The 24416-nt window shown below is 38.4% G+C and overlaps 3 protein-coding genes and 1 long non-coding RNA gene across 5 annotated transcripts; 2 read left to right on the top strand and 2 right to left on the bottom strand.

Moving 5' to 3' along the window:
• The first annotated feature begins 306 nt into the window (after nucleotides 1–306).
• On the top strand, nucleotides 307–7901 carry LOC116772588 (zinc finger CCCH domain-containing protein 18). The gene is made up of 15 exons (XM_061522339.1): nucleotides 307–1919; nucleotides 1992–2143; nucleotides 2254–2372; nucleotides 2440–2582; nucleotides 3472–3622; nucleotides 4132–4276; nucleotides 4624–4805; nucleotides 4932–5088; nucleotides 5291–5508; nucleotides 6039–6119; nucleotides 6406–6559; nucleotides 6784–6871; nucleotides 6966–7083; nucleotides 7184–7263; nucleotides 7333–7901. The coding sequence occupies exons 1-15, from the start codon at nucleotides 1151–1153 to the stop codon at nucleotides 7470–7472; spliced, it is 2697 nt and encodes an 898-aa protein (XP_061378323.1). The 5' UTR covers nucleotides 307–1150; the 3' UTR covers nucleotides 7473–7901.
• LOC116772744 (ribonucleases P/MRP protein subunit POP1) lies at nucleotides 7892–10965 on the bottom strand. Its single transcript, XM_032665017.2, is given in 7 exon segments — nucleotides 7892–8241; nucleotides 8336–8475; nucleotides 8478–8619; nucleotides 8685–9046; nucleotides 9239–9665; nucleotides 9667–10034; nucleotides 10037–10965. Coding segments are annotated over 7 exon segments (2352 nt in total). The 5' UTR covers nucleotides 10650–10965; the 3' UTR covers nucleotides 7892–7941.
• A 2429-nt stretch (nucleotides 10966–13394) lies between these two features.
• Nucleotides 13395–22277, bottom strand: LOC116772447 (uncharacterized). Its single transcript, XR_009752806.1, has 3 exons — nucleotides 20590–22277; nucleotides 19509–19572; nucleotides 13395–13825 (listed from the first exon to the last, which is right to left on the bottom strand). It is a non-coding gene; the product is annotated as an uncharacterized LOC116772447 (long non-coding RNA).
• Nucleotides 22276–23811, top strand: LOC133319100 (uncharacterized). Of its 2 annotated transcripts, XM_061522284.1 has the most exons (3): nucleotides 22276–22704; nucleotides 22775–22997; nucleotides 23138–23811. In XM_061522284.1, the coding sequence occupies exons 1-2, from the start codon at nucleotides 22470–22472 to the stop codon at nucleotides 22987–22989; spliced, it is 450 nt and encodes a 149-aa protein (XP_061378268.1). In that variant the 5' UTR covers nucleotides 22276–22469; the 3' UTR covers nucleotides 22990–22997; nucleotides 23138–23811. The 2 variants fall into 2 exon arrangements, with proteins under 2 accessions (XP_061378268.1, XP_061378267.1); XM_061522283.1 differs by having other exon boundaries at nucleotides 22775–23811.
• Nucleotides 23812–24416: the final 605 nt, after the last annotated feature.

The raw sequence follows: 24416 nt of genomic DNA, 5'->3' as shown, positions 1-24416 counted from the left end.
AATGAACATTTCTATACATTTGCAAAAAAAGTTTAAACATCTTGGCCGTTGGATATAAAAGGCATTCTCTATTTACTATAGCGAGGATATTAAGTGATTTTGTTAGTTTGACTTTAAACATCCCTATACTATCACATAGTTTTATTTCATCTGGTAGTTTGTTAAATTAAAGCTAGTAAAGGATATATTTTTCAAAGTTAAAATCAGATTATATAGACACCAATGGAAATATATTTTTTATTAAAAGTCTGTGACCAATCAATTGACAAGTGGCTTGAGAAATGACGTACAATATTTTTAGTCTATGACTATTGACTGTATGAATTTAATTCTGCCATCAGAGGAAAAAAGGCTTGATGCGGCGCAAATTGAAGATATTTTTAATAAACATTTATTAATTCATCGAGAATTTACCGTCTTATTCAGCTCAGTTAAGGTAAGGGAGTAAGTTAACCCTACGGCCGTTTAAAAAGTGATTATTTATTATGTTCTTATATATTTCCTCCTATATAACAGCCATGTTGAAGTAGTGTTGATTTTACTAAGTTTTCGTCGGTTTATTGTTTATATAGAAAGTTAAAAGTTGTCCACAAGTAATGTGACAGACCCAGTTTTGTTTGTGTTGTGATTACAAAGTTGAAAAGTCTTTACAAAATGAAAAGTGTTATAAAGTGCTTCCAATTTTGGCGTCGAGGCGTCATCATTAAGGTAAGGCTGGATGTGTCTACAATATCCATCAGAACGTAGTTCTTACTAAAAAGTTCACCTTATTCTATCGGAATAAAATTTCTGAGTAACGAAATTAAAAGAGACTATTGGTAGGGATAGAACTTTTTAAAGCCCAGATGTTTATAAGGTGGCAGCAATATAATATTTTACACTTCGTATTCATTATGAATTGTTATATTCTTAAACTGATATGTACGTTTTTGTTATAAGCAGGTATAATAATTATTACATTTATTTATTATTTTGTTTTGCCCTAAAGGTAAGGCTAACAATTTATATATTATATATTTAAATATATATACATATATATATTTATATTTAAGTTCAATATATTTTGTCATATTAATAAATATAGAGTGCTTATTGGGAGTCTCTACCTAGTCAAGCATTGAATTAAGAATGCTATATACGATTTACAGAAATGGATTCTGAAGATTCTCGTGATGCCACTGGAGATGGCCGTTCATCATCCAGCAGTAGTAGCTCAAGTTCCAGGAGTCGCCGTAGTTCATCATCAGATAGTTTTAAAAAGAATCCCAAGTCCCCACCTCAAAGACCCAAATCTCCAAAATCTAATGGACCCCGTTTCCACTCCCCAGGGAGTCACTCTCAATCACCTCACAGAAGTTCTGACAAAGCCCCACAGTCACAAGATAACTTAAGTGGTGCACATTCAGACATTAATTCACCAGAGAATTCAATGCCTGCTTCTCCTTTTGGGCCAAAATCTCCTGATGCCCCTAAGTCTCCAAGTGAAGTGGGTTCCAATATAGGATCTCCCGAACAACCTGAGCACTATTCATCCAATCGTTCAGGAGGTGAGGGTCCTAAAACTCCTCAATCTCCTGCTAGTTCAGTAAAATCTGCTCCAGGTTCACCAACTAGTAGATCCCAACCAATATCACCCGACTCAGCATCCCAAATCACAAGTCCATCTAGATATCGTGATTCTTGGTCGCCTTCCTACAATAATCGTAGAGCATCTCCTCATTCCTCCCCTACTGCTTCTCCTGTTAAGAAAAATGACTGGAGTCCTAAAGAGAATTGGCGACGGCATACAAAGGCAGAACAGAAAATGGTTCCCACTCCAAGAAATAGAAGTAGGTCGGATTCAAGTCGATCCAGTCAAAGTTCATCATACAATAAGAGAACAAACACTAAAGATCCCGCCACTGAAGAAATATCTGACGGTAATTATTGCATAATAGGTTTTTAAAACTAATTTGAATAAGTTGTAAAAACTTTTTACTATTTTTGAAAAGGGGAAATGGAATCGGATCAAGAGGACAATAAGTCCAGACGCAAGTCTCCGAGCAGCGAGAAACATGAAAAAGAGAATAATATCAGTCATGAAGATTTAAGTGATGTGTCAGACGAGGACTCCGACACACAAGATGACAATAAAGACATGAAGGTAACTAAACATAAGTTCTTAAACAGTATTGCTCTTTTTTGTCATTGTTTTTCTCCCTTCCTTTTCCATCCAGTTTTGGATACCTTACCTGTAGTGTTTTTTGTTTATAGACCAAACCAAACCCCCCATCCACTGATAAGAAAAATGAAATTTTTAATGGTAATGATGGTGAAATTTCACAGCTGTCTTCTATTTGGAGGGTGGAAAGAATGCTAAAAAAACAGAAAAGGTAAGTGGCTTATACTTAGCCTTTATAAAGATGTGGGAAATTTTCATTGATTATAAGATGTGATTTTTAAGGTGTCACAAGAAAAAACAAACAATACAGAAGACGGCGAGGAACAGTTGGACTTTGAAGCTGAAGAAGGAGAGTGTATTGAAACGACAAAGACAAAAGATCAATCTAACGGGGATGTTGATAGTCAGAGCAATGAGAAAGGTGAGGCTGTGATAATATCAAACACTATTTTGAAAATTTCAAACTATAATAATCAATTTAATTATTAAGGTACATTAATTATATCCCTTCATATTTTAGATTTTATTTTGTCTTATAACATAGTTAGCCTTTTTTATGTTAACTATAAAAAAATTACATAAAAAATATTCACAATGTACAAGGTTACCTGACATAAAAGAGTATAGGCAGTTTATTTACACACAATACTCCGGATCGTATCTTGTTACTGCTGGTGTCAAAATGTACATATTATTTATAGAAATTATCCAATTATTATAAATATGGATTACTTTACAAACTATTGGCCAATTTTCTTAAAAAAATTATATAAATACTGTCTCTAATATTAAGTAATATATAAATATACATCAGTTGGAGGCAGAGTCTATAATTTAATAGACTTAGTGATATATATACAGTGGAATCTCTACAACTCGGACGTCGTCGAGTGGGAATTCTGAGTAAATCGAAAAAATACACTATTCCCTTCCGCTGAACCCCTAAATACGTGGTATCTCGAATTAATCAGACTTTGTAACTCAAACAAAAAGATACTTCCCTGCGAGGTATTGATAGTACGTATTTATACTCTATAAATCAAATTTCAATAAGCAGACTTCGTACGTTGTAGTTTCTCCGAACTCATAGGAATAAAATTCACTCTACAAGTCGAAAAATATACTTAGAAAACTTGCCGTTTTTAAGTCAAAATTCTAACAGTTGAATCCTTTGTATATCGAAACGCTTGTTCAGTCGAACACTCCTTAACTTCAAAATTTTAGAATTCCCCTTGACATTAGAGTTATCGAGATACCACTGTATATCTTTTTGGATATTATATATATATAAATACATATATATTTTACAGAGGAAGTGAAAGCGGGTCGTAGATCGCGAGGTTCTTCTCTAGAAGAGGGCGAGGTGTCTGACGAGGCAGAGCGTCGGCCCGAGGAGAGTGAACCGCGACCGGTCTGCAGATTCTTCTCACGGGGCGCCTGCACCTGGGGAGTCAGCTGCAGGTGATGTGTGACACAGGACGGTATTAAATTAAAACGCAAATGACTCTTCCATAAGAGGCAGTAAGATAAAAAAATATATATGATTAGGGTTACTTCAAATAATTGCACCTTTATAAGGGTGACTTAACTTTCTGTTTTATTGGCTTTTAATTCAATCATAGTAAAAGTAAAATGCCTCTCACATAGAAGAATATGAAACATCTCACATATATTAAATATTGATGTTGGGAGAAACTTGGAATATTGTTCTATGTAATAAGTAACGAGCTTTAGACTGTTGATCATGACTACTATTCTGTAGTTTATAGTTTTATACATGGTGTTGTTAAACCAATTCTGGAACAGTGGTACATAAATTAATATTGTAAATTTTATTAGAGGAAATAAAAATGTTTGTTAAGAAATAATTATAAATTTATACAATATTTAAATCAAACAATCAATATTTTTTAATTGTAATGTAAATGTACATTGAAAGTATTGAGCATGTCCAATGATTTTATTATCAGGTTCCTGCATCCCGGTGTAACGGACAAAGGTAACTACAACATGTTTGATGTGGTCCGAGGTGTACCCAGTGGAACCATTCCCGCGCCGAGGGACTCCGCCCCGCCAGAGTCGGCCTGGGAACGGGGATTGCGGACTGCCAAAGAAGTAAGGATACTGATAAGATTTTGACCGATTCAAAATTACTAATAAACTACTTCTTTTACATTAAGTGTTTTTTGGTAAATAATTTTTCCCAATAAGTTAAGGTCGTCAGAAAAGCTAAACAAAAATCTATGTTCTGATTTTTGGAAGTTAATAATTAAGAATTATGTTACTTCTTGTCTATGACTACTTAGCTATGTTAGATGAACGTGACTGGTAGTTCTACTTCGCTTCAAATTTAGCTTACGTCGACCACATATAAAGAAGCAGTGACGCGTATTGACAGAGTCAATTGAGGCAGTGTCGTTGGGTGCTTTGACGTTTGGCGAATTATGACGGGTTTGTTTTAGATGGTGAGAATAGCAAACAAGCGGAAGGAACAAGACATGGACTTCGAGGAGAAGAAGCTTCACCTCTCGGTCGGGGGCGTCGTCCATGATCCTGACGCGGAGCTCGCGTACGCCGCGGCCGCCGTGGGTGCTTCGCCCCCTCATGACCTACCAGCCACACACAGAGACCCGGAAATGTACAGGTAATTATACTATATTAACAATAACATCTAGTTGGAAATGGACACGCAAATAGTTTAACAGCCTTATAATTGTATGTATATATAAGTTATTTAAAAAGGAATATATATATAAATAACTAACAACAGATCCCCGTATGGTGTGATGTACCGCGGAAGGTTCCCTCGTCCGCCGGTGGACGAGAGGTTCTACGAGCGGGAGCGAGGCTACGAGCGGGAGAGGGTCTACGAGCGACCTCCCTACTACGAGGACATGCCTGTTCCTGACGATATGACGTATCACAAGGTTCGTAGCATCGCGTCCTCACATCCGAGTGGTCGGCTGGATTATTTATACCAATCTAACATTTTAATTCTACTATATATAACTGGTCAACAACCTATCGGACGCTGAAACATATAGCGAACCGCTCGAATTTAATCATGTATATTAATTTTGTAAATGCATAAATAGTACGTTGCTTAAGAAATAATATATCTGTTTCCAGCGACGGGTCCGGTCATCCCGAGAGGTGATCGTCCAGCGGGCGGAGGTGGAGCGGCGTGAGGGACGGGCCCGCGAAGCGCGGGACGGACGGGACGCTCGGGACGGAAGGGAAGCGCGGGACGGGCGAGGGGACGAGTGGGCCGACCCATGGATGAGGGCCGAGCCCGCCGCCAGGAGACGACGACCGCCTTCATCCGAGGACTCGTACTCCTCCTCCAGGTAAAACATGGCTGATGGCTGTAACATCCACGAGGATGTAACGCTTCCCACTACCGTTGTCTGTTCAAACAATTGAAGATATTATTTTTGTCACCATATCGGTATGTCTTTATTGATTTCAATTCCTAAATATATTTGTTTTTTCTTAGATGTGTTCATTATAGATTAATTATTTGTTATATATCTATAGTTATTTTTTTTCTATTTTTAACTAGTCCGTATTTAGTGGTAGTGAACACTGTTACTTGTTAGGCAAAAAGGCGAACTATTTATTGATTGACAAATATCTTGCCCCGCTTTGTCCCGTCATCCCGGCCGGGTTATGCTTCATCATAACTAATGTCGTGGTGTTTTGGTTTTCACTCACGAATCTCATCTTCTCGTAATCTTCTGCATGTACCACTCGGGGTTCGCCGCTGTGTGTGTATGTGTGTGTTATGTTGTGCATGTGTGTGTGTTTGTGTATATTTCTATGAATGTCTGCACGTGTCTCCCCCACACCTCCTCCCGGCTTCCTCTTGAGCCCACAGCTCTTCAAATTCCAGTTCGCGTAGTTCAGGCAGTCCTGGCGCGAGGCGTAAAAGAAGAGCATCATCATCATCGCGACAAAGGTGAGGAATTATTATTATTTTGCACGACTGTGATGTATCCCATAGTCGATAGTCTAGACTGACCATTAATGTTATTTATCATAGTAATTAATAATTGAATATTATAACAAATTTTTATCGAAGCTTGTTCATGGGGTGCCTAGAAATACTCGTAGCGTATTTTAACATATCTGATAAGTTACATACTTAACATCAGTCATGGACGGTAACCCATACATTCATAGCTAACGGCCATCTTTATTGTCAGAAGACATGAATTTATAACTAGATGAAATTGAACCAACAGATTATCACCGTCGGTGATAGTACGCGAGCGACGTCTGGCGACCGCTCGTGCTACGGCTATGAACCCGCCCGCTCCTCGCAGACGTGCGCCCTCGCCGGCCGCCGCTCGCCAACTGGCCGTCAACCCGCCGCCGCCGGTTCCACACAGACATAAGGTATATAACACACTACTGCTATATGTACTGATCTAGTGTGTTTCACATAGTGGAAGACAAAAGATTTCATTTGTATATAAAAATGCACTAGTGCTACTTACATTTGTTTTAGCACTTTGATTACTATTGTACACTTCAATATGACACGAAATCGCTAAAGAAACACTCTCTCATATCAGTCAGTGACCTTCGAATTACAAGTAGTGATGTGATCTTATTTTCAGGATGAGCTGGATCCGTACGGTCGTAACAAATTATCGAATCGCAGTAGAAATAGAAAGAAATATTCAAGATCGTCGTCTTCGGGGTCAGGTAATATAATATAACTACGTTATTATTGTATATATCCTTCTTATATAGAAATAACTGTATATATATATATAATGTACACTCCCACCTATTGTAGAGTCATCGTCATCGTCAAGTGAATCTGAGAGTGAGTCGCGATCGTCTTCGACTTCTGGAAGTTCTGGGACAAGACGCGCACGACACGCTCGACTGTTGAATGCAGCGGCCAGACCGAGGTAACCTATCTATAATAATACACACATTTATATATATATATAAAAACATAGTCTTCCATTTTAATAGATGTGTCTAAATAATATACTATTTTCTGTTCAGGATGAACGCTAAGCCTAATTCAGGATTACCTGCAGCAGTGTCGACGGTGACAAGCAAAAAGGAAGCTTCAAGTGACAAAGGTATGGTATAAAATAATTTTATTGCTAATTTTTTTGTATATATATTTAATTATACATATAATTTTCTAGAAATAACGGGTAAAAAACGATCAGCCACGTCACCGGTGGGTGGAGCGCCGGCCAAGAAATCTGTGTCTAGAAGGGAAGAGCTGTTGAAACAGCTGAAGGCTGTCGAGGACGCCATCGCCAGGAAAAGATCCAAGATATAGCACAAGGAATACCTCTTCATGGAGTTATTCGGATGCTCACGTAATATCGCTTAAGGCTTTCAAGGGCATTTATACAATTAGTTGGTTTATGGGTTCGTAAATGTTCTCGCCTTCCGACACGGCGTGCATGTAGCTCGTGTACACGTACACGTACGTGAGGCATTCAATGTACGTTTGAAATGTATTACTTCGTAAAACATTAGAATCAATGAACGTAGGCTTTAAGTAATGTTAGATAAATAAAGCGAAAACCTCGTTTTCACATGTTGCTGTATAAACTAATTTTATTTTTTAATAGATATGACAGATGCAGATTTAGCTTAGTGTTTGTTGTACGTATCATTATGTAACAGACCGGATGTTAGGCTCCGGATCGAAACAAATACTGTGACATTTGAGAGAAAAAGATAAAAAAATCATTATTTTGAACGAATATTTTTTATTTCCTGTGTAATGATGATATTATATCCTACGGTGTTTTAATTATATTGATGTTTGCTAACGTATATTTTCTGGAAGTAGTATTTCTGATGAGAACCTGATTAATTCTTTGCTCTAATAGCTGGTTGAGGGCGTTGAGGGCCACATAACCGATTCCGCAGCACCTGGCTTCTGAAAAACTAAATGCTGCTTGAGATATATATCCCATGACCTGCCGGCTGGGAACATGTCTAACGGTTTCAATGCTAGACGGGAGCCATAACTCTCTCATACTCTTCACGTAATCTGACGGTTCATGTTTGTTATGTTGAACTTTTTGCTTCGTAACCTGAAATTGAAATGCAGTAATTAATTAAAAATAATACTTGGAAATTACTGATAATGAAATCGAGAAGAACTCCCAACACTCTAGAGCTTTTAACCTGATTTAATAATTTCTGTTTTGCTTTCAGCTTGATTTGTCTTCTTCTTTTTTGCTTCAATAACTTTTTATGTTCTTGTCTTTTTTGACGTCTCAATTTTAGATTTTCATCTGTGTGGTGAGGTTCCATGACAGGATTTTTGAGCACACATCTTGCGGAAGTGGGAAACATATCATGGCATGACTCGTTAAATTTCCTTTCCCTTCTACTTTTACATATAAAGGTATCAAACAAGCATCGCAGTTAGCAATATGTGGGATTTGCTTTTTTCTGTCTATACAAACCTGAAAAAATATATCTATATAAATGTTCTACATAATTTAAAGTGAAAATTTAACATTAAACATACCTGTAATTCTTCTAGTAGCACTTTATCTCTAAGTACATAAAATTTTTCTTGTTTATTATCGCTCCAGTCTTTTAATAAAACACTCCAGGGACATTTAAATGGGCTAGGGACAGCGAACTTGATGTAATTAACTCGTTTGCTGGGTGGTCTTCTAAAATACTTTTCTTTCAGTTCTGATTCTAATCTCATCTCCTCTAATAACCCAGCTTCAGAGTCAGGTGGCATGTAAATTTCACCCATTTCCAAAGCAACACTCTCTGTCTCTCTCAGACCGCCCGATCTAGCCCCAAACATAATAAATGTTAACCAGAATGGAAGACCATATTCCGCTGGTAAAATTATGTCCCATCCACTACCATAGCCTGAAATTTTTTTAATAGTTTTATATATAGTTTCACATATAATTCCATTTAATCAACGATACTTGTACAAATAACGATGTAAATACAGAAAATGCTATTTTTTCATTGATAAACCAATGATGATAAGTCAAGATTTGTACCCAAATTTTTTAAGTTCTAATTTAGTGGGACTGGTACTAAAAAAACACATACCAACTTTTTTATAAAAGGAATCTTGGGAACCAGGTCTCTGTAGTAACACAATGGGAAGGTTCTGTAGGAATGGATCATCCTCATTTACCTCGCCTGGTATAAGCTGTGTCTGCGTTATATGTTCAATGTATTCGGAGTTAGTCACTTTATTTCTCTTAATAATATCACAGACCGTCTCATCCCATAATGGTGATCTGGATGTATGTGGTGGATTATTAAGTAATAATTCAATATTACATTGTTTAGTACTTTTTATTTCTGCTTTAGTTCGTTTTGAGGGTCTACTTAACCGAGGATCTTTTACGACCAAACCGATAATTGCACCCGGTGGCATATGTGCAGGGGAGTTCATGAGACCAACATTCTCCCAGTATTCATATTTTTCCTTGAGAAATAAGTTTGTATTCCTTGTATGCTGTGCTCTAACCACTTATTTGTTTCAACCTTTCCACATCTTTAACACATTTCAGTGACTTGACTAACACTGCATGACTCCTTGGCCCAGTCAAACGGAATCTATTGAATAATTTATATTTTACATTGATTTGCACTTCAGAATATTTAGTACTTATTTTTCTCTTTTTAGTAGCAATTGTGTCCGTCTCGGCACCTGAAGTGATCATACTCTCACCAGCTTTAGTTATATCATTTAAAAGTAATTCCACTTGTTTCACTTGAGATGGATGAACAAAGAGCCAAAGTTCTTTATTAGAGTCATTGATACACACCCATAAAAATTCAACTTTTCCAACAAATCCAAAGGGGTAACAATCTTTCATATATAAATCATAGTACCTCTTCTATTGCCTTTTAAGAAAGCTTTTGCACAGATACCTAATCCACAGTTGTTACTAGTTATGTTACAAAAAATATCTTTTATACTGTCTATTTGACCCTTAATTTGAATAGGTGTGTAATAAGAAATATCTTGCAAAAGACAATGTGCAGAACTGGCTCTATAACAAGCTCTGAATGCTTTGTCGCAGGGTCGGTGTGGTAGACGGTGACCCCAACGCTCTACCATATGAAATCGTTTCGCATGCCATATGTGGGTTTCGAGCCATATTTTATTTTTCTGCCGTCTATTGTATTCGTTTAAAAGGTTCGTAGGACGGCGTCTGAACTTGCGAGATGGACGCTTTTGTTTTGGAGGTGATCCACTTTTCTTTAGCTGTTCTAAATGTCCTAAACGTAACCGTCTAGGCAAACGTTTACAGTTGTGGCTCATAACCCTACGACGCATGTGAACTGGTAAGCATTGAAAAATTAGTTTAGTTTTACTTGGTCGTAATATACTTTCGGTCATTGTTGCAATTTCAATGCTTCGGGCGGCAGCAAATTTCAGGCTATTTGCAGTATGTGGAAGATGTTCAGTTCCACCTAAAGCAGCATCAAATTCCGTTGGTTCCATTTTGCACTTTCGATGTTTTCCTTTTAATTAATCTAATTCGTTAGTGTGATGCAGTCACACATTTTCTAACCTCAGTGTTTGTATTGTCACTTGTCAACTGTCAGATTCCAATTTTGACAATTGCTAATATTTGGATTCGTTCTATTCAGTTGCTTGTACTGGTAACAAAGTTACAACTAAAAGTAAGTCTTCATTTTTTCTCTGTATTTAAGATATGAAAATTTTTGGCTGCTAATAATAGAAATAATATGTAATCGTTAGGTAAAAAATTTAAAAAACAAATGTTATAGTTTCTTTTTATATTATTCTTGATATTTCGTCATTTGAATTGCTTATACCTAGAAATAAATCAAATAGTCAGATATATTATTTCTTTATATAAATATGAAAAGGAATTTTTCAAAAACCATTAAATTTCCACAATTGTTAGTGATGTATCGTGAAAAAAACTTTTTTGTTGAATAATCTTCTTACAAGTAATATTTTAAAATAAATTTAAGCAGTAATTTCTATATACTTATTATTGTATTTCAATTCTTATCTCAAAATATGTTATTTAATACTAAAATGACTTTAAAGTTAGAAGTTTTTGAAAATATTAAAACTATTTTAAGTCAATAAAAATGATAGCAATTTTATCTCGAAATTTAATAAATAGAATTATTCGCTTATTTTTCTTAATTTTATATGAATTTATTTTCTTGTGTAAAATCAACGTAAATTACAATCTTTCTAATCATCTACCGCCATTCGAGGATAGGTAATCTTACATATTTTTGCAATTAGGTGTAGGTTCCATTTAAAATACCGATACTTAAAACGAATTATTTATCCAGTATTTTTCTACATACGTATAAAACTAATAAAATATATATTTTAGCAACTTACTCATTTAAAAGGTCAATTAAATGAATGAAATGAAAACATAATTAAATGTCACTTATAAAATTTACCTTTAAAGGTTTAGTAGTGTTGTTACTTGGTCATTTGCCAAAGATGGTAGGACAATTTTCAGGTTTTTAAGTGTAAGGTTATTTTTTTATTTTACATTTTCACCCCCACCGTAATCCTCAGCTTCCTTGCAATTTATGTAACAACAATAAAGAGGAGCTGTATTGACTAAGGGGTGAGTTTGCGGCGAGCGAGGTGTGGAGTTGTGTTAATTGTTATTAATCAAGGAGCGGAGAGGAGCTTTGGGGAGAGGATAGGAGAGAAGAGATTATTTAAATAGCATTTTTAATTATAATTATTCATTATTTTTTGGGAATTGGGAATAAACAAGTGACTTACCAAGAAGTCATACTGATTTAATTATTTTCTTTAAAAAATCAGTTTAGTTTTGTAATAAAAAAAATATCCTGTTTGATGTTTTAGAACCAATTTTAAAATAAGAATAAAAGCATCATTGATTTTGATCTTAATTAAATATGGGGATACCGCCTAAATTGAAACTTCGCCGTTGAAGTCTAAAAAAAGTCCATACTATTATGATTATGGTGGTGTTTAGGGTGATAGTGATGGATGACCACGATTGTGGCTTAAAATTTATGAAGAAAAACTAAAAATTTACCATTGCGAGGGATTGAGGTTAATTAAAAAATCTTACATAGATCAAAATCGCACTTATAAATGTAGTTTATTAAAAAAATTTAATTATGAAGTTGCTTCATTTTGAGGTTCCTTATGCTAAGAACAAGTTGAACTATTTCTCTGTAATTAATTTATAATACTGTTATGATTTGTTTAATTTTTTATGATTTTATTTTCTATAAGTTCTAAAAACCAACTTACGTACTTATTCTGATGCTTTATATTCAATTCTCCATTAGATTATGATAATAATATATGTCTATACACAATCTATATCTAAAATAGAAAGTATCCAGTGACACAAACGTCACTAAAACAAATGTCAATTATTACACGGACGCGAATATTGGTTGTTCAGAATTACTTATCTATCTTTAAGCATATATATGAAACGGTACTAATTTAGCGTTTTGTCAAGTCTATTTACAGTAAAAAGGTAGTTTGTACAATTAATATAATAAATTCATATTAGAAAAGGTCAACCTTAATTACGCTATGCGATGATAAAATAGTGTAATATTTCTTGCTATATAAATCGGAATGTTGATCCATAAAGGACACATTAGAAACGATTGCAAGATGGAAAAAGAAGGTCGATGTGTGGCATGGAGTAACACTGGATTGACAAAACATTGTATTAAATGTTAGAGAGGAAAAGTGAGAAAGTTGATATGTGAAGTGAAATAACAACAAAATATCTGACTAGATATTTCACTGGGATAACGCGTTTACCGTCGTTAGTGTTAATTCTATTTACCATCATGTGGCCTTGCACTGTCCAAGCAAGTCAAGAACCATCCAGTTAAATTAAAAAAATATAATAATCTTTTCAATAGCATAAAAAATATTTTGTACACTGCATATAAACAGGATTAGGATATGATAAGTATTAAGGTATGTATTAAGGTATGTTTGTATGTAGAAGTAACAACTAATAATGATATAGAAGACATCCAATACTAAATGACACGGCCTGACGGCCATCATAGTATTCTTGGTATTCAGTTTCAAGTATGTTACCCTAGTTGAGGAATTTGACTACATGTATCATTTTCTTTTTATTTAGGTTATAATTGTTAAAAAAAAACTTATAATATTCAAACAATTAGCAACAAGAGTAAACAATAAATAGTCATATACAGTGATAAGCGTAAACATTTTACAAAATTTGTTATATTTTTATCTTAATAACTCAATCACAATATATGCATATATATATATTCATATCAATACAAACAACAATTAACATAACATAAATAATAATAATCTAAATAAGACATTTACTTGAAAAATATACATATTTTTATTAATAAATACTAAGATACTTTTAAAATCTCCAAGTTGTTCTTCAAGTGTACATGTTCCAAAATTCTTCATAGTTTTCATTCAACTCAGGAACAAAATTAGCTTTCACAATGATCTCAGAATACATGAACAATCTGTCAAATCATTATGAAAACCAGTTTCGTAATTCCTTTGTCTTCTGAATCCTCTGTATCTTCATATACGTCTCGGTCGCAGATCTTCCAGCTCGCATGTTGTATCCACATTCCAAATATTCCTCATTGCTCCTTGCTAGGCGTAATCTAAACAACAATAGAGCGTTATATCAATGGACTTGTCATCGCTCGATTGGCCGAGGAATGCGGGCATGGGACGTGACGCGGGGGCTCGCACCCATTTACCGCAATGACATCATGACAGTCTCAACGACATCCCTGGAAAACGACACGCTTTTATTAATACATATGACTGAATGGACATTCGTCATCGTTTAGCGTTTTAATCGAAATGTTATACTAATATAGATATTATGGAGGCGTAGTAACGTCGGTCCATGCTCCACGGTCCTTGTCCACCCACCGCGGGGTCTAATAAGACCCGCAAATGGCGACAAATGTGTACACTGAGGAGTGACGACGTCCTTGTCGCCTAGATCGATAGATAGCATAGTCGTTACAATCATTTATAAAACCAGCTGTTTCCACTCACAGAAGGAAACGGCTGGTTATATAAATATTTATCAGCTGACCGCCACTTAGAAATACTAATTTTATTTAAATGTAAGATATTTGAAATATAATTGTTACTTTTATTATATGTAATGCAGACAAAGTGTTTAAGTAGCTCAGTCGTCGGTGTGTGGAGTACACTGTGTAGGGCGGCGGTGAGGCAGGTGCGTGCAAGGCTTGGAGTGACGTCACGTCCGTAACATTCAATGGGTTCTCACTATGTGGGCCACACGTGTCATCCTCCCGTACCCCCCCCCCCTCCCCATATACACACCACACCCGCACCAACAATTCTGCTCTAATTGCTGACAACTATGGGAAATAGCGCGAAATATATTTGTGTCAAGAATTACTGTTCGGTCGCGATAATGACTAAGCTAATTTATAGTTCAGCGATAAGTCAAATTATCATTGAAATGTAACGTACATGTGTGCGTTTTTGTGTGTGTATATTTGTAGTAATAAATCGTTTAGGATGTGGGTAGTTCTGTGAATTGGGTCAGAAAACCGGAAAGAGGATGCGGTTGAATAATACATTTTTATCAAAGCCATCGTATATAGGTTAGCGTTCGTTTAGTTTTCTCGGTCCCATTTAAGATACAAACGAGGGCGGCCATGTGACTTACCGAGAAAGACAATAACTTTTAAAACGGAATGGTTAATGACGAAATGAGCCGGTGTAGGAACGACGAGTATTTAGGACAACTATTGATAGTGTGCGAGAAACGGTCGGTCTCCTACGAGGACGCGAGATCACGAGAACACGCGGCGCCTGCGAGGACTTTGGAGCATTTACATCGATGAATAACGTTGCTATAAAATACACAATACTAACTGTTATTAACAAATCAAATGATACTTATACTAATACAGAGATTAATCATACACGTGCGTAATTTGTTAATTGTACAGCGAATGAAGTAGAAATAATGCACATGAATAAATATCTTTAACTAACTATATAAAAACAGCACGCGTGCTAATTGTAAGAAGAAAAAATATAATAAATCCACTTTAAAGAGAAAGGTGATGAAAGGTGTAGAGTGTTAGAACTAGAAAGTAATTTATATCACAAAGGATTACTGTTTTATTTGATGGAGACACACCGAAACGTTCCGAGTCTGGTATGTAGTAAACAAATAAAGAACTGTAAAGTCGGAATTAAGATCATTCCTTATCAGTGAATCCGAGGCGATTGTGAAGCTGTACCGGGGACGGGCGGCGGGCGGCGGGCGACGGCGTAGGAATGTCGTAGCACGCGACCGGCGCAGGTAGAGAGATAGGGCGAGCGTTCGCCGCACTAACGGACAGTTATTTCGCAGAGCATAGGAGGCTGGCGTGAATGGCCGGGAGATGCAGTGCAGCCGCAGTGTGACCGGCCCGCCCGACCCCTCCGCCGCATTCCTCGCGCCGCTAGCCGCTTGCGCAACCTCCGCTGCATTCCATTCATAGCGGCGCGCGACTCATTAAACACCGCGGCTCTCCTCGATCACAGCCGCCTCTCTATTCGCAGTCGTCCTCACCTTCCAGAAAATATAAAACGAGTGAGGTTTTTTCAAATTTGGAGCGTTACGCCGCATTTCTTGGTAAAGTTCACGGCGGTCAGTCGCTGTGGATTCCGTCGGCCGTTGACCCGACCGCGGCTGCTTTCTCCGTCTAGCTGTTTGCTATTGGAACGAATCTATTGATTGCAGAAACTCAGTTTACACATGAGCGTGGAAAGTAGACTTCGGAGATAATGACGATGTAATCGATTTATATAAAAAACTTATAACTGCGGAATACGTACGTACGTTTACGTCACGATACATGTTTATAATAACAGAACATTTACACACACAGACGACGATCGCTGAACAGTGTGAATCATTACCGGCATCAGGCATGAGATCGATAATGTTTTATTGTGAGAAATAATCTATCAGATATAAAAAGCGGACGGCGTGTGTGTTGTTCACACGGGGATTTCCCGATATCGGAGAGGTTCGAGTTACATCGGGACGGGCGGAAACGCATCTTCGGTCGAAGACGTCGAGGCTTGAGACGCCAAAGCTCCGACAGAGGCTGCGGGCCGTACGAATGTCGGTGAAATGTCACCAGGCTGCATTCCGAAATATTTGAAACGACCTTTATGGCGCGAAAGAAAGTGTGAGAGGGTGTCGAGGGTGAGGCGCGGGGGGTGCCGGAGGGTGAGGGGCGGCGGCGGTGGTGCACGACCGTGGGACAGCGGCGCGCGGGCCAGTCGCACGGAGCACCCCGCCCGCGCCTCTCGCATTCCAGCGCCTCCCTCCGAATTTATTCAGCCGCGACCCGCTTAGCCTAGCCCGCCGTTATTATTTAGTAAACATCTGACAGGTGGAAATTATATGATAACCGATCTATCTGCGCGTAGGAATACCATGCCCTTTTATGTCTCTTGAATGTTTTGCGTTTTGTCAGTCGCTCTGATAAGGTCATGATAAATTTATAACACTAGGATTGCTTGTCTAAGTTAGAATCCAGTTCCGATGGTTGAGGAGTATCAGCCAACTGTTTTGTTCCACGTCGTACCACGACCTTATTTATTATGTTTACAGAATTTTAATTCTGACAATCAAGCACCTAATCAATATACAGCGAGGCAGTTCCTTGTACAATGTTCTTTAATGTTTTGAGAACGAATTTTTTATATCATCATAGTTTTATATTTGAGAGATCACCGCCGAGATTTAGAATGTTATTTTGTTTCGTATTATAAGCGCGGTGTAGTCGGTGACAGGCGCTGGCGGAGGCGGTGGCGTCGGCGGAGGTGGTGGCGGGCGAGCGGGCGGTCTGTCGTAAATAGCCCGCGACGGTGGCGGGCGCTGCACCGTGGTGCGGTCATGTGCCGTCCGCCGGAGCCAGACGCTCAAGTCGTTACTCTATTTAAAAACGTCGTCGTCGCCCGGCGGGGAATGTGCTGGCGACCCGCAGCAACGGAAACGGCACACTTCCAGCCCGGAAACTATCGCCTTAAGGGATCAAATACTGACATCTACGACAGGGGCTAGCACGGTATACAGTTCATGTTCGTGCGCCACCGAGACTGCTCACTATTGCCGTCAGAGTTCTACTCATCATATTGACAACTGTTATTTTTGTATGGCTCCCTTGGAAGGCTGGGAGGTATAATGTCTTATCGATAGATGTGCGGAAATCATCGTTAGGTTTGTTATGTTCGTTGATTTCGCTAGTGTAAGTCCACCCGGTTTCGTTCCGCTCGGCGCGGGTCCACCGGAGATGGGCGTGATAAATGTAAGTCATCGTAAATAAGAGACACGGAGATGGCGTTCAAGCTCAACGTGCACTGAGTTACATGGGGGTAAAAAACCTTCAGTTAACGATTTCCAATCCCTTACATGTGTTCTTTGAGATTTACTCATTACTGAGCTAGACTTATGAACTGCAGTATATATTAACTTAGGAAGTTCATATATTTGAGAGGCTTTAGAGGTATCTTCTTTGTATCTATATTATTAGACTCGTTAAAACTCTTCAATATCAAATTAAACTTACATCAACGTGTGTACGTATTTCTCACTCAACCAGAATGTTTTCTAGAGATATATTGATTTAGATATAAAAACTTGTATTACGATTCATTATTTATTTCATATGATATATTTGGTGCAAGCTACGGGAATGCTACGAATATCGCTACGTCATAATTAACTTCACCTAATTAATATCATTATACCCTACAGAGCAATCGAACGACAAACATCCAAGTTAATTTCTTTGCTGACTAATCGGATTCCTTTACGGTGTCGTTCAAAGCACATTTTGCAGACAACTCAAATTCCTTTCGATTGCGTACCGAGTTGTTAATTTATACAAAGGAAAACATTCCACCGGCGTGTCGTGTGACTGGGGTATCGTTTACAGAAAACTAAAAAAAAAATACTATAAATAACAGAAACTGAGAGCTTTGAACTGACGGTAAGATAAGGAGACGAGGTAGAATATTAAAGAAATGTGCGTTTATTAGACTAGAGATTAGAAAATTTAGTATTTAAAACTAACTGGTGACCTTAGAGTGGAATAATTTTAATCCCAAACCTATTATTAGACCATTAAGCCAGAAACTACTCAGAAAAATAATATAAATGTGTAATATTCACTGATAGCAACTTTCATCCTTCAGTAGTTATTCGAGTGAGGTTTCCAGGGCAATGTCGCTGTCAGGTCGACTAGCGGCGCCTGTAGTCTCTCGAGTCTATAGTCTAGACCTACATTGTGTATTGTTTCATTAGTCCGTAGTTCGGCGCCAGTCGATTTGCCGCATGTATTATTCAAAGCGGCTCGCGACCTCCCAGCCCCCCCAATTTCGTTCGCCTTGTCCCGGCGCCACTAATTACACTGTGACACTTTGCACGGAATTAATTTATTTATAACAGCGTGTTTCCCTCCAGTTACTGGTTAGTTGTTGTAAGGAGTGCCGCCCGTGTTGGACCTGCCCATTGTATGCTGCGACTCCCCTCGGCAGGCCTCTGACTGCGCAATCAGTGTGGTCAAGGTTCCCCTAAACTACCTGGCGTCCAGATATTAGACTTGTGTATTTATGTTAAAGTATACACTATAAGTTTGCGACCACTAAAACGTCTACCAGTTAGATTCGGATGTCGGCTGTGGTGGGGTCAATTAAAATATTCGTTATCAAATGTAGTGAAATTTGAGTGACGCGCCGAGCGAGATGTGAGGCTCGGTTTAGGTGTAAAGGTCGTTGACCGATAAGGTTCGTGTAACGTCGACCTGATGTTTTAATTATTTTTGTTTTGGCTATGTGTGTAGAAAAAAAAACTCGAAAATTTTTCAATTATACATGAATTGAATCGAGAAATATATATGAATATATATTTTAAAAACAATTAATTAATAGTGTGTCGTTGTGGGCAGGTTGTATCGCGCCTGTAAGGTGCTTCTTATCGCGCCATTGTTTTCACCGACAGATTTATAACTTCCCTTTGGCCCCAATAAGGGCCCGTGACCTCAGCACCTACTCTACTCAACGACGCAAATACTCCGATTCATGTTTACTATGCCCCTATAACATTTATAGAACACACACACACACACACACACTACCGTGTTTTATTTTATTATCATCCAAAATGTATAGATTCCAATGTATCAATTAATTTAGATAATTAACTGTAACATTATTAAATAATGATCGAAGTCCAAATGTTTCGTCTAATCTAGATATAAGTATGTTGAATGCGGATTATGTTGTACGTACCTCGTGTGACGTCACGGTCTAAAACACTCCCCGGCCTGGTGAAAAACATCATGAAGCAGCTATCCTGAAAATGTTTGGAATTGTTCTTAAACACATGGAAGTAAAATGATATAATTTTTCTGATTTATAAATGAAAAGTTATATATTTTTTTTATAAATAAAAGAAAAATATATTTTTGGCAAAATCGTATGTTTTCAACCGTTAACCCATCGGTCGTTATATGGGTCGCTGTTGCTTCACAATCCTTATCTACCGAGATATGGTGGCGCAACTAGGCCAAGTGACCCTCCTTAACCCACAAAACAAAAATATTGAGCAAATGTTTACCAATCATCAAACTGTAAGGCGTCATCTAGATTCACGGCGTCCCAGCGACGGAAACGCTGCAACTACTTACGAGAATCCGACAGCACATACGTGCCGAAACACAACTCGGTAACGATATAGAAATGTCACGACTCAAATACTTTTTGTTAGACAAAAAAACGCCGTGATCCTGCTGAAGGAACGACCGGCTAAAAAAACGCCGGGTTCGAAACGCCGTCGACGTTAACACTGATAAAATTAAAGATACATGTGAAATAGCCGCATTTTTTCATATGAAAGTTGTTATCAATGTTTATTATGGAAATAAGGCTAATATTAGTTTCCCAGCGCTTCAACTCTCGATGGGAAATGTCGTGACACGTACAATGACAAAATAACATATTTAGGCAATTATCAATTTTTCGCGCTAATTTTGTCGCTCGTTACTGTTTCTTTTTTCTAATTGATTTTTATTGCACATTGTTTTTGAGACGTAATTTTTTTTTTATTAATTGATAATTATCTGTTACATATATTTAAATAAGCAGATCTGTTGGCATTGGTCTGACGCTTTTTATATTTATATAGTTATATATTTATTTAACATACGCTACTATACCATAAAATGTGACTTATTCGTAAAGGATGCACCGTTATATAAAAAAAAATTGTATAAAACTGTAATCGGTCAGAAAGATTTTCAGCCGACTTAATAGATCGGTGTGTTGTTGGAACTGGTTGTAGTGAACTGAGGTCATAAAAAGAAACAATTACCAAAATCCCCGTGGTGTCTATGATTGCCGAGTGACGTCATAGAGGCAGGCGATGTCATGTAGGTGCAATGGAATGCGGCTCGCTAACGTAACGGTGTGGGAGCGGTACACGACTGCACCGAGCGCTCCCGAGTCCCAGGGCCGGCCGCTGCGATCGCTCCTCTCAGATAAGCGAGCCTGCTATACGAAATCCAATAAGCCATTTCCTTGAAGCTCTCACAGGCACCGCGTCTCAAAAAAATTACCAAAGCCGAACAAAAAAGGCCCGTGAATAAGGCGGGAGCGCGAAATAAGAATGGCCCCGGTTCTGGGAAGGCTCGGCGCCGGTGCAGTCTTTACAACCTTTATAATGATCGCTTTTTGTGGCGCGACCCTTATTGGCTCATCGTGGGGCTGGGAACCGCCGCTGACGACTCGTACCACACTACAGTACACTACAGTATAGTACAGTCAGACAGAGCGCGAGCTATTTACAATGATAAACGTCTCCGACGTCTGACCGGTACAGTAATGTTATTTGCATATCGGGGCCGTCTCACATGCTAGTTGCACGGCTCGTGGGACTCCACTCATCCGTCGGTGGGAGGAAGTGCTTATGAAATGTGCGCCCACGCTGCTAACGGAAGCGGAGACGCCAGTAGGCGTCGCGGCCGAAATGTCACCGTCACTCTGATATGACATATCAGGAGCGGAGGCAGAGGCGGCTGGAGGCCGGAGGGCGGAGGGCGAAGGGCGACCCTACGTCAGCAACATGTGAGTCATTTACACGTGTCGCTGACGTAGCACCTGATCGACATTATCATATTAAATAAGGTCCCTGGACAGGATCGTTTACACATTCTGAGAATTATGACAGATCTACATATTTGCTATTTAATTTCATAGAATATAACATGTTTGTCGAGTAACACATCAAATATATGTTATGAAATATTTTTAGTAAGAGAATTATTATAATAAAAATGTTCTTTCTCTAGCGGAAGCTGTAAAGAGTTGTTTGGAATATTATTTATAAGATAGAGAGATATTTTAATAGGTTTTCATTAACCTCCATGTCGAAAAGGAAAAAAATGTATTGTTTTTTTAAGTAATAAATAACATTATTTGAATAACATAAAATATTTTACGTGGTAATAGTTCTTCTAAGAGTCTAAACGGTCTGGAATGATAAGAAAACGGTGTAAAACAGGAGAGATATTAAGGGCAATGAACAGGCGGGGGTGAGCGGGGTGTTGCCGTAAGCAACCAGTCGTTAGCAATCAGCAACCAGCAACCGGCAACCAGCCACCAGGGTCACGCTCCGATGACGTGCGCCCTTCGATAACGACTAACATCTCATTGTTCCATTTATTACTAACGTAAAGATCTCTATCACGACTTTATTAACTCATCACCCGTCTCCACTGAGGGTGGGAATATTTTGTGATGACAGAATTTTAGCCTTCGACTACCCTCATTTTAAGTGTAATTTATGACTTATATCTATATTATATTTTAAGTGACTGTTGAGAGGAATCGAGAACGTATCATTTGAAATATATTTTAATCTTACGACAGCCGACGCGGATTTCCATCAACAAATAGTGGTTCATCACAGTTTTTCACTTAGCACACTGATTCACAGTTAACGAATATCGTCCAACGGTCGGCACGAACGTCACTCGCTTTCAGCACTGAGCACGGAGTCCGGAGCGGCTCCGGGGCGAATCCCGAGTGAGCCCGGAGGAGCGAGCGGGTTCACTAAACAGACGCGATAATACAAAAAGAAGTCAGAGGTTACGGTGTTATCGACGGAGACATGAATATTCGAAAACGCGAGGGTCACGAGTGAACGCTCGGCGTAGCATCGCCCCGCGGCGTGAATGGAGCGACCGACATTTTATGAATAGAGGGACGTCGCTCATTGACCTGAGCGGCGTCAGCGGCGTCGCCGGCGCCCAGCCCGCCCGCGCCGCGCCGCGCCACGCCACGCCGGCCGCCGCGCCGCGCCGCCCGACGGACATTCCCACCGAACATGGCGGCCGCAGGAAGTGCGCAGCTTACCTACCGGGACGTCCTCGCACCGAGCCGACCGACGTGCGAGGACCCGCATGCGCCGACATACATACGACGAAAAGTGCGCGCGATCACTAACTTAGGAATAAATTATTCGCACTGTTATCTAAAAATATTCGTTTGCGTCGCAGAGCAGAGGCCGCGGGGCGATCGGACGCGGAATCGCACACGCGAACTGCTTCCCCGCCGCGGGGAGACTGATGAGGGCAGGCCGCGCCGGCGCCGGCGGAGGCTCCGGCGCACGCGCACACCGCCCGCCGTCCCGCTCCGGCGCCGCCCCGGCCCGCGGGAGGGAGCGGGACGGAGACAGCTCGCGATCACAGCGCCGACTCGTGAACACCAATAGACCGAAGAGTAGGGACAAATATTCGACCTTCACTACGCGCACGCACACAGCCGCCCGCCCGGCTCCGTGTGACGCACACAGGCGCACGCGCCTCGCGAATCGTTCGCTCGCCGCAGCGCCGCTGTGCTACTTTTGACAATTTTTCCAGAAAACTGACATGCAGCGTCGCCGTGGACGAGACGCGCCTCGCCACGTGGCTGGGGGTTAGGTACTCCATGTACCTGACACACCTCACACACCTCACACACCAACCAACGACTCTATTATACATAGAACATTTTTCAAAATAATCAAAGAATTATAAAAATCGAAAGCGTCGTGTGTCCAGGGATCGGTCCACCGATTTATTGAATGAATTAAGGTATATCATTAAATCTTAGGGAAACACCTATATGGTCGCATTCCAATAATAACATATTTATTACTAAAGTCATATAAACACAAGTTAATTGATTAAAATAAAAGAAATCAACAAGATATCGACATATCAGTATATATATAGCTTTTCCAGAAATAAAAAATATTTGTATTTTTTTTCATTTTCATTCGGTTATTGTCATGATACTGAGGTAATCACAAATTTGTAGAACTACCCACATTGATGATGAAAATACTGAAGCATTTATTAGGGCGCGTATTTCAAAACTGTTTCTACCTACCTTTTTAAGCGATTAAATTATTTAATTTTGATTATTTCTATTCTATTCGATATTATTTAGTGACTAAATATTAAACTATCACTTTTCGTTGAAATCAATTTGATCCATAAATCCACAGGCTAAGGCAGTTTTTCCAATAATATATCCGAATAAGTACAAAGATGAAATATAATAAATATAAGTAAATAAAAATCAAAAAACCTAATGGAATTGCTTAAATCATTTAAATGAAGTTCTCTTCGTATTTTTCTGTATCTCATTTAGGTTATTTTTTATCTGTATTCTACCTACCTTACTGGAAATAAATTGGTAATAATTTAATTAATATAAATTGTTTAAACTAAAACGAACTTAAATTATGCATTTTTATATTTTTTTCTTTGCAACAATTTTAAATATTTAAACATGAAAATATATCAAACGACAGATACGTTTGAATGGAAATAATAATTTAAATTCAATAGAAATCTATTGAGTGACATAAAATTGGTTTATTTTATTATTTTAAAATAGAAGCAAATGGTATTTATTAAGTTAAAACTATACTGAAGGATGACAACACTGAAATATTAACATCAAAAAGGGAAATGTCGGGAAAATAAAATTTCTTTTCATTTATAATACCAAAAAAAGTAATATTCTGAGGATTTTTTTAAATAAACATGCTGATATGAAGATCGTTGACAGAATAAATAAATATATACATATATTTATATTATTTGAAAATTACGTTTATTTTAAAAAAGTTTGCAAAGAGTAATTTAACCC

The sequence above is a fragment of the Danaus plexippus genome, chromosome 12 (assembly GCF_018135715.1).
Source record: "Danaus plexippus chromosome 12, MEX_DaPlex, whole genome shotgun sequence".
Classification (NCBI taxonomy): domain Eukaryota; kingdom Metazoa; phylum Arthropoda; class Insecta; order Lepidoptera; family Nymphalidae; genus Danaus; species Danaus plexippus.
This window is presented reverse-complemented; position numbering and strand designations above follow the sequence as displayed.

Bases quoted from the DNA above. Each gene is read 5' to 3' on its own strand.
- LOC116772588 (XM_061522339.1), top strand. From the start codon at position 1,151: ATGGATTCTGAAGATTCTCGTGATGCCACTGGAGATGGCCGTTCATCA. The intron at 4,277-4,623 runs GTAAGGATACTG...GGTTTGTTTTAG, and splicing joins GATTGCGGACTGCCAAAGAA to ATGGTGAGAATAGCAAACAA. The intron at 5,089-5,290 runs GTTCGTAGCATC...ATCTGTTTCCAG, and splicing joins ACGATATGACGTATCACAAG to CGACGGGTCCGGTCATCCCG.
- LOC133319100 (XM_061522283.1), top strand. From the start codon at position 22,603: ATGGCGGCCGCAGGAAGTGCGCAGCTTACCTACCGGGACGTCCTCGCA. The intron at 22,705-22,774 runs GTGCGCGCGATC...TTTGCGTCGCAG, and splicing joins CGACATACATACGACGAAAA to AGCAGAGGCCGCGGGGCGAT.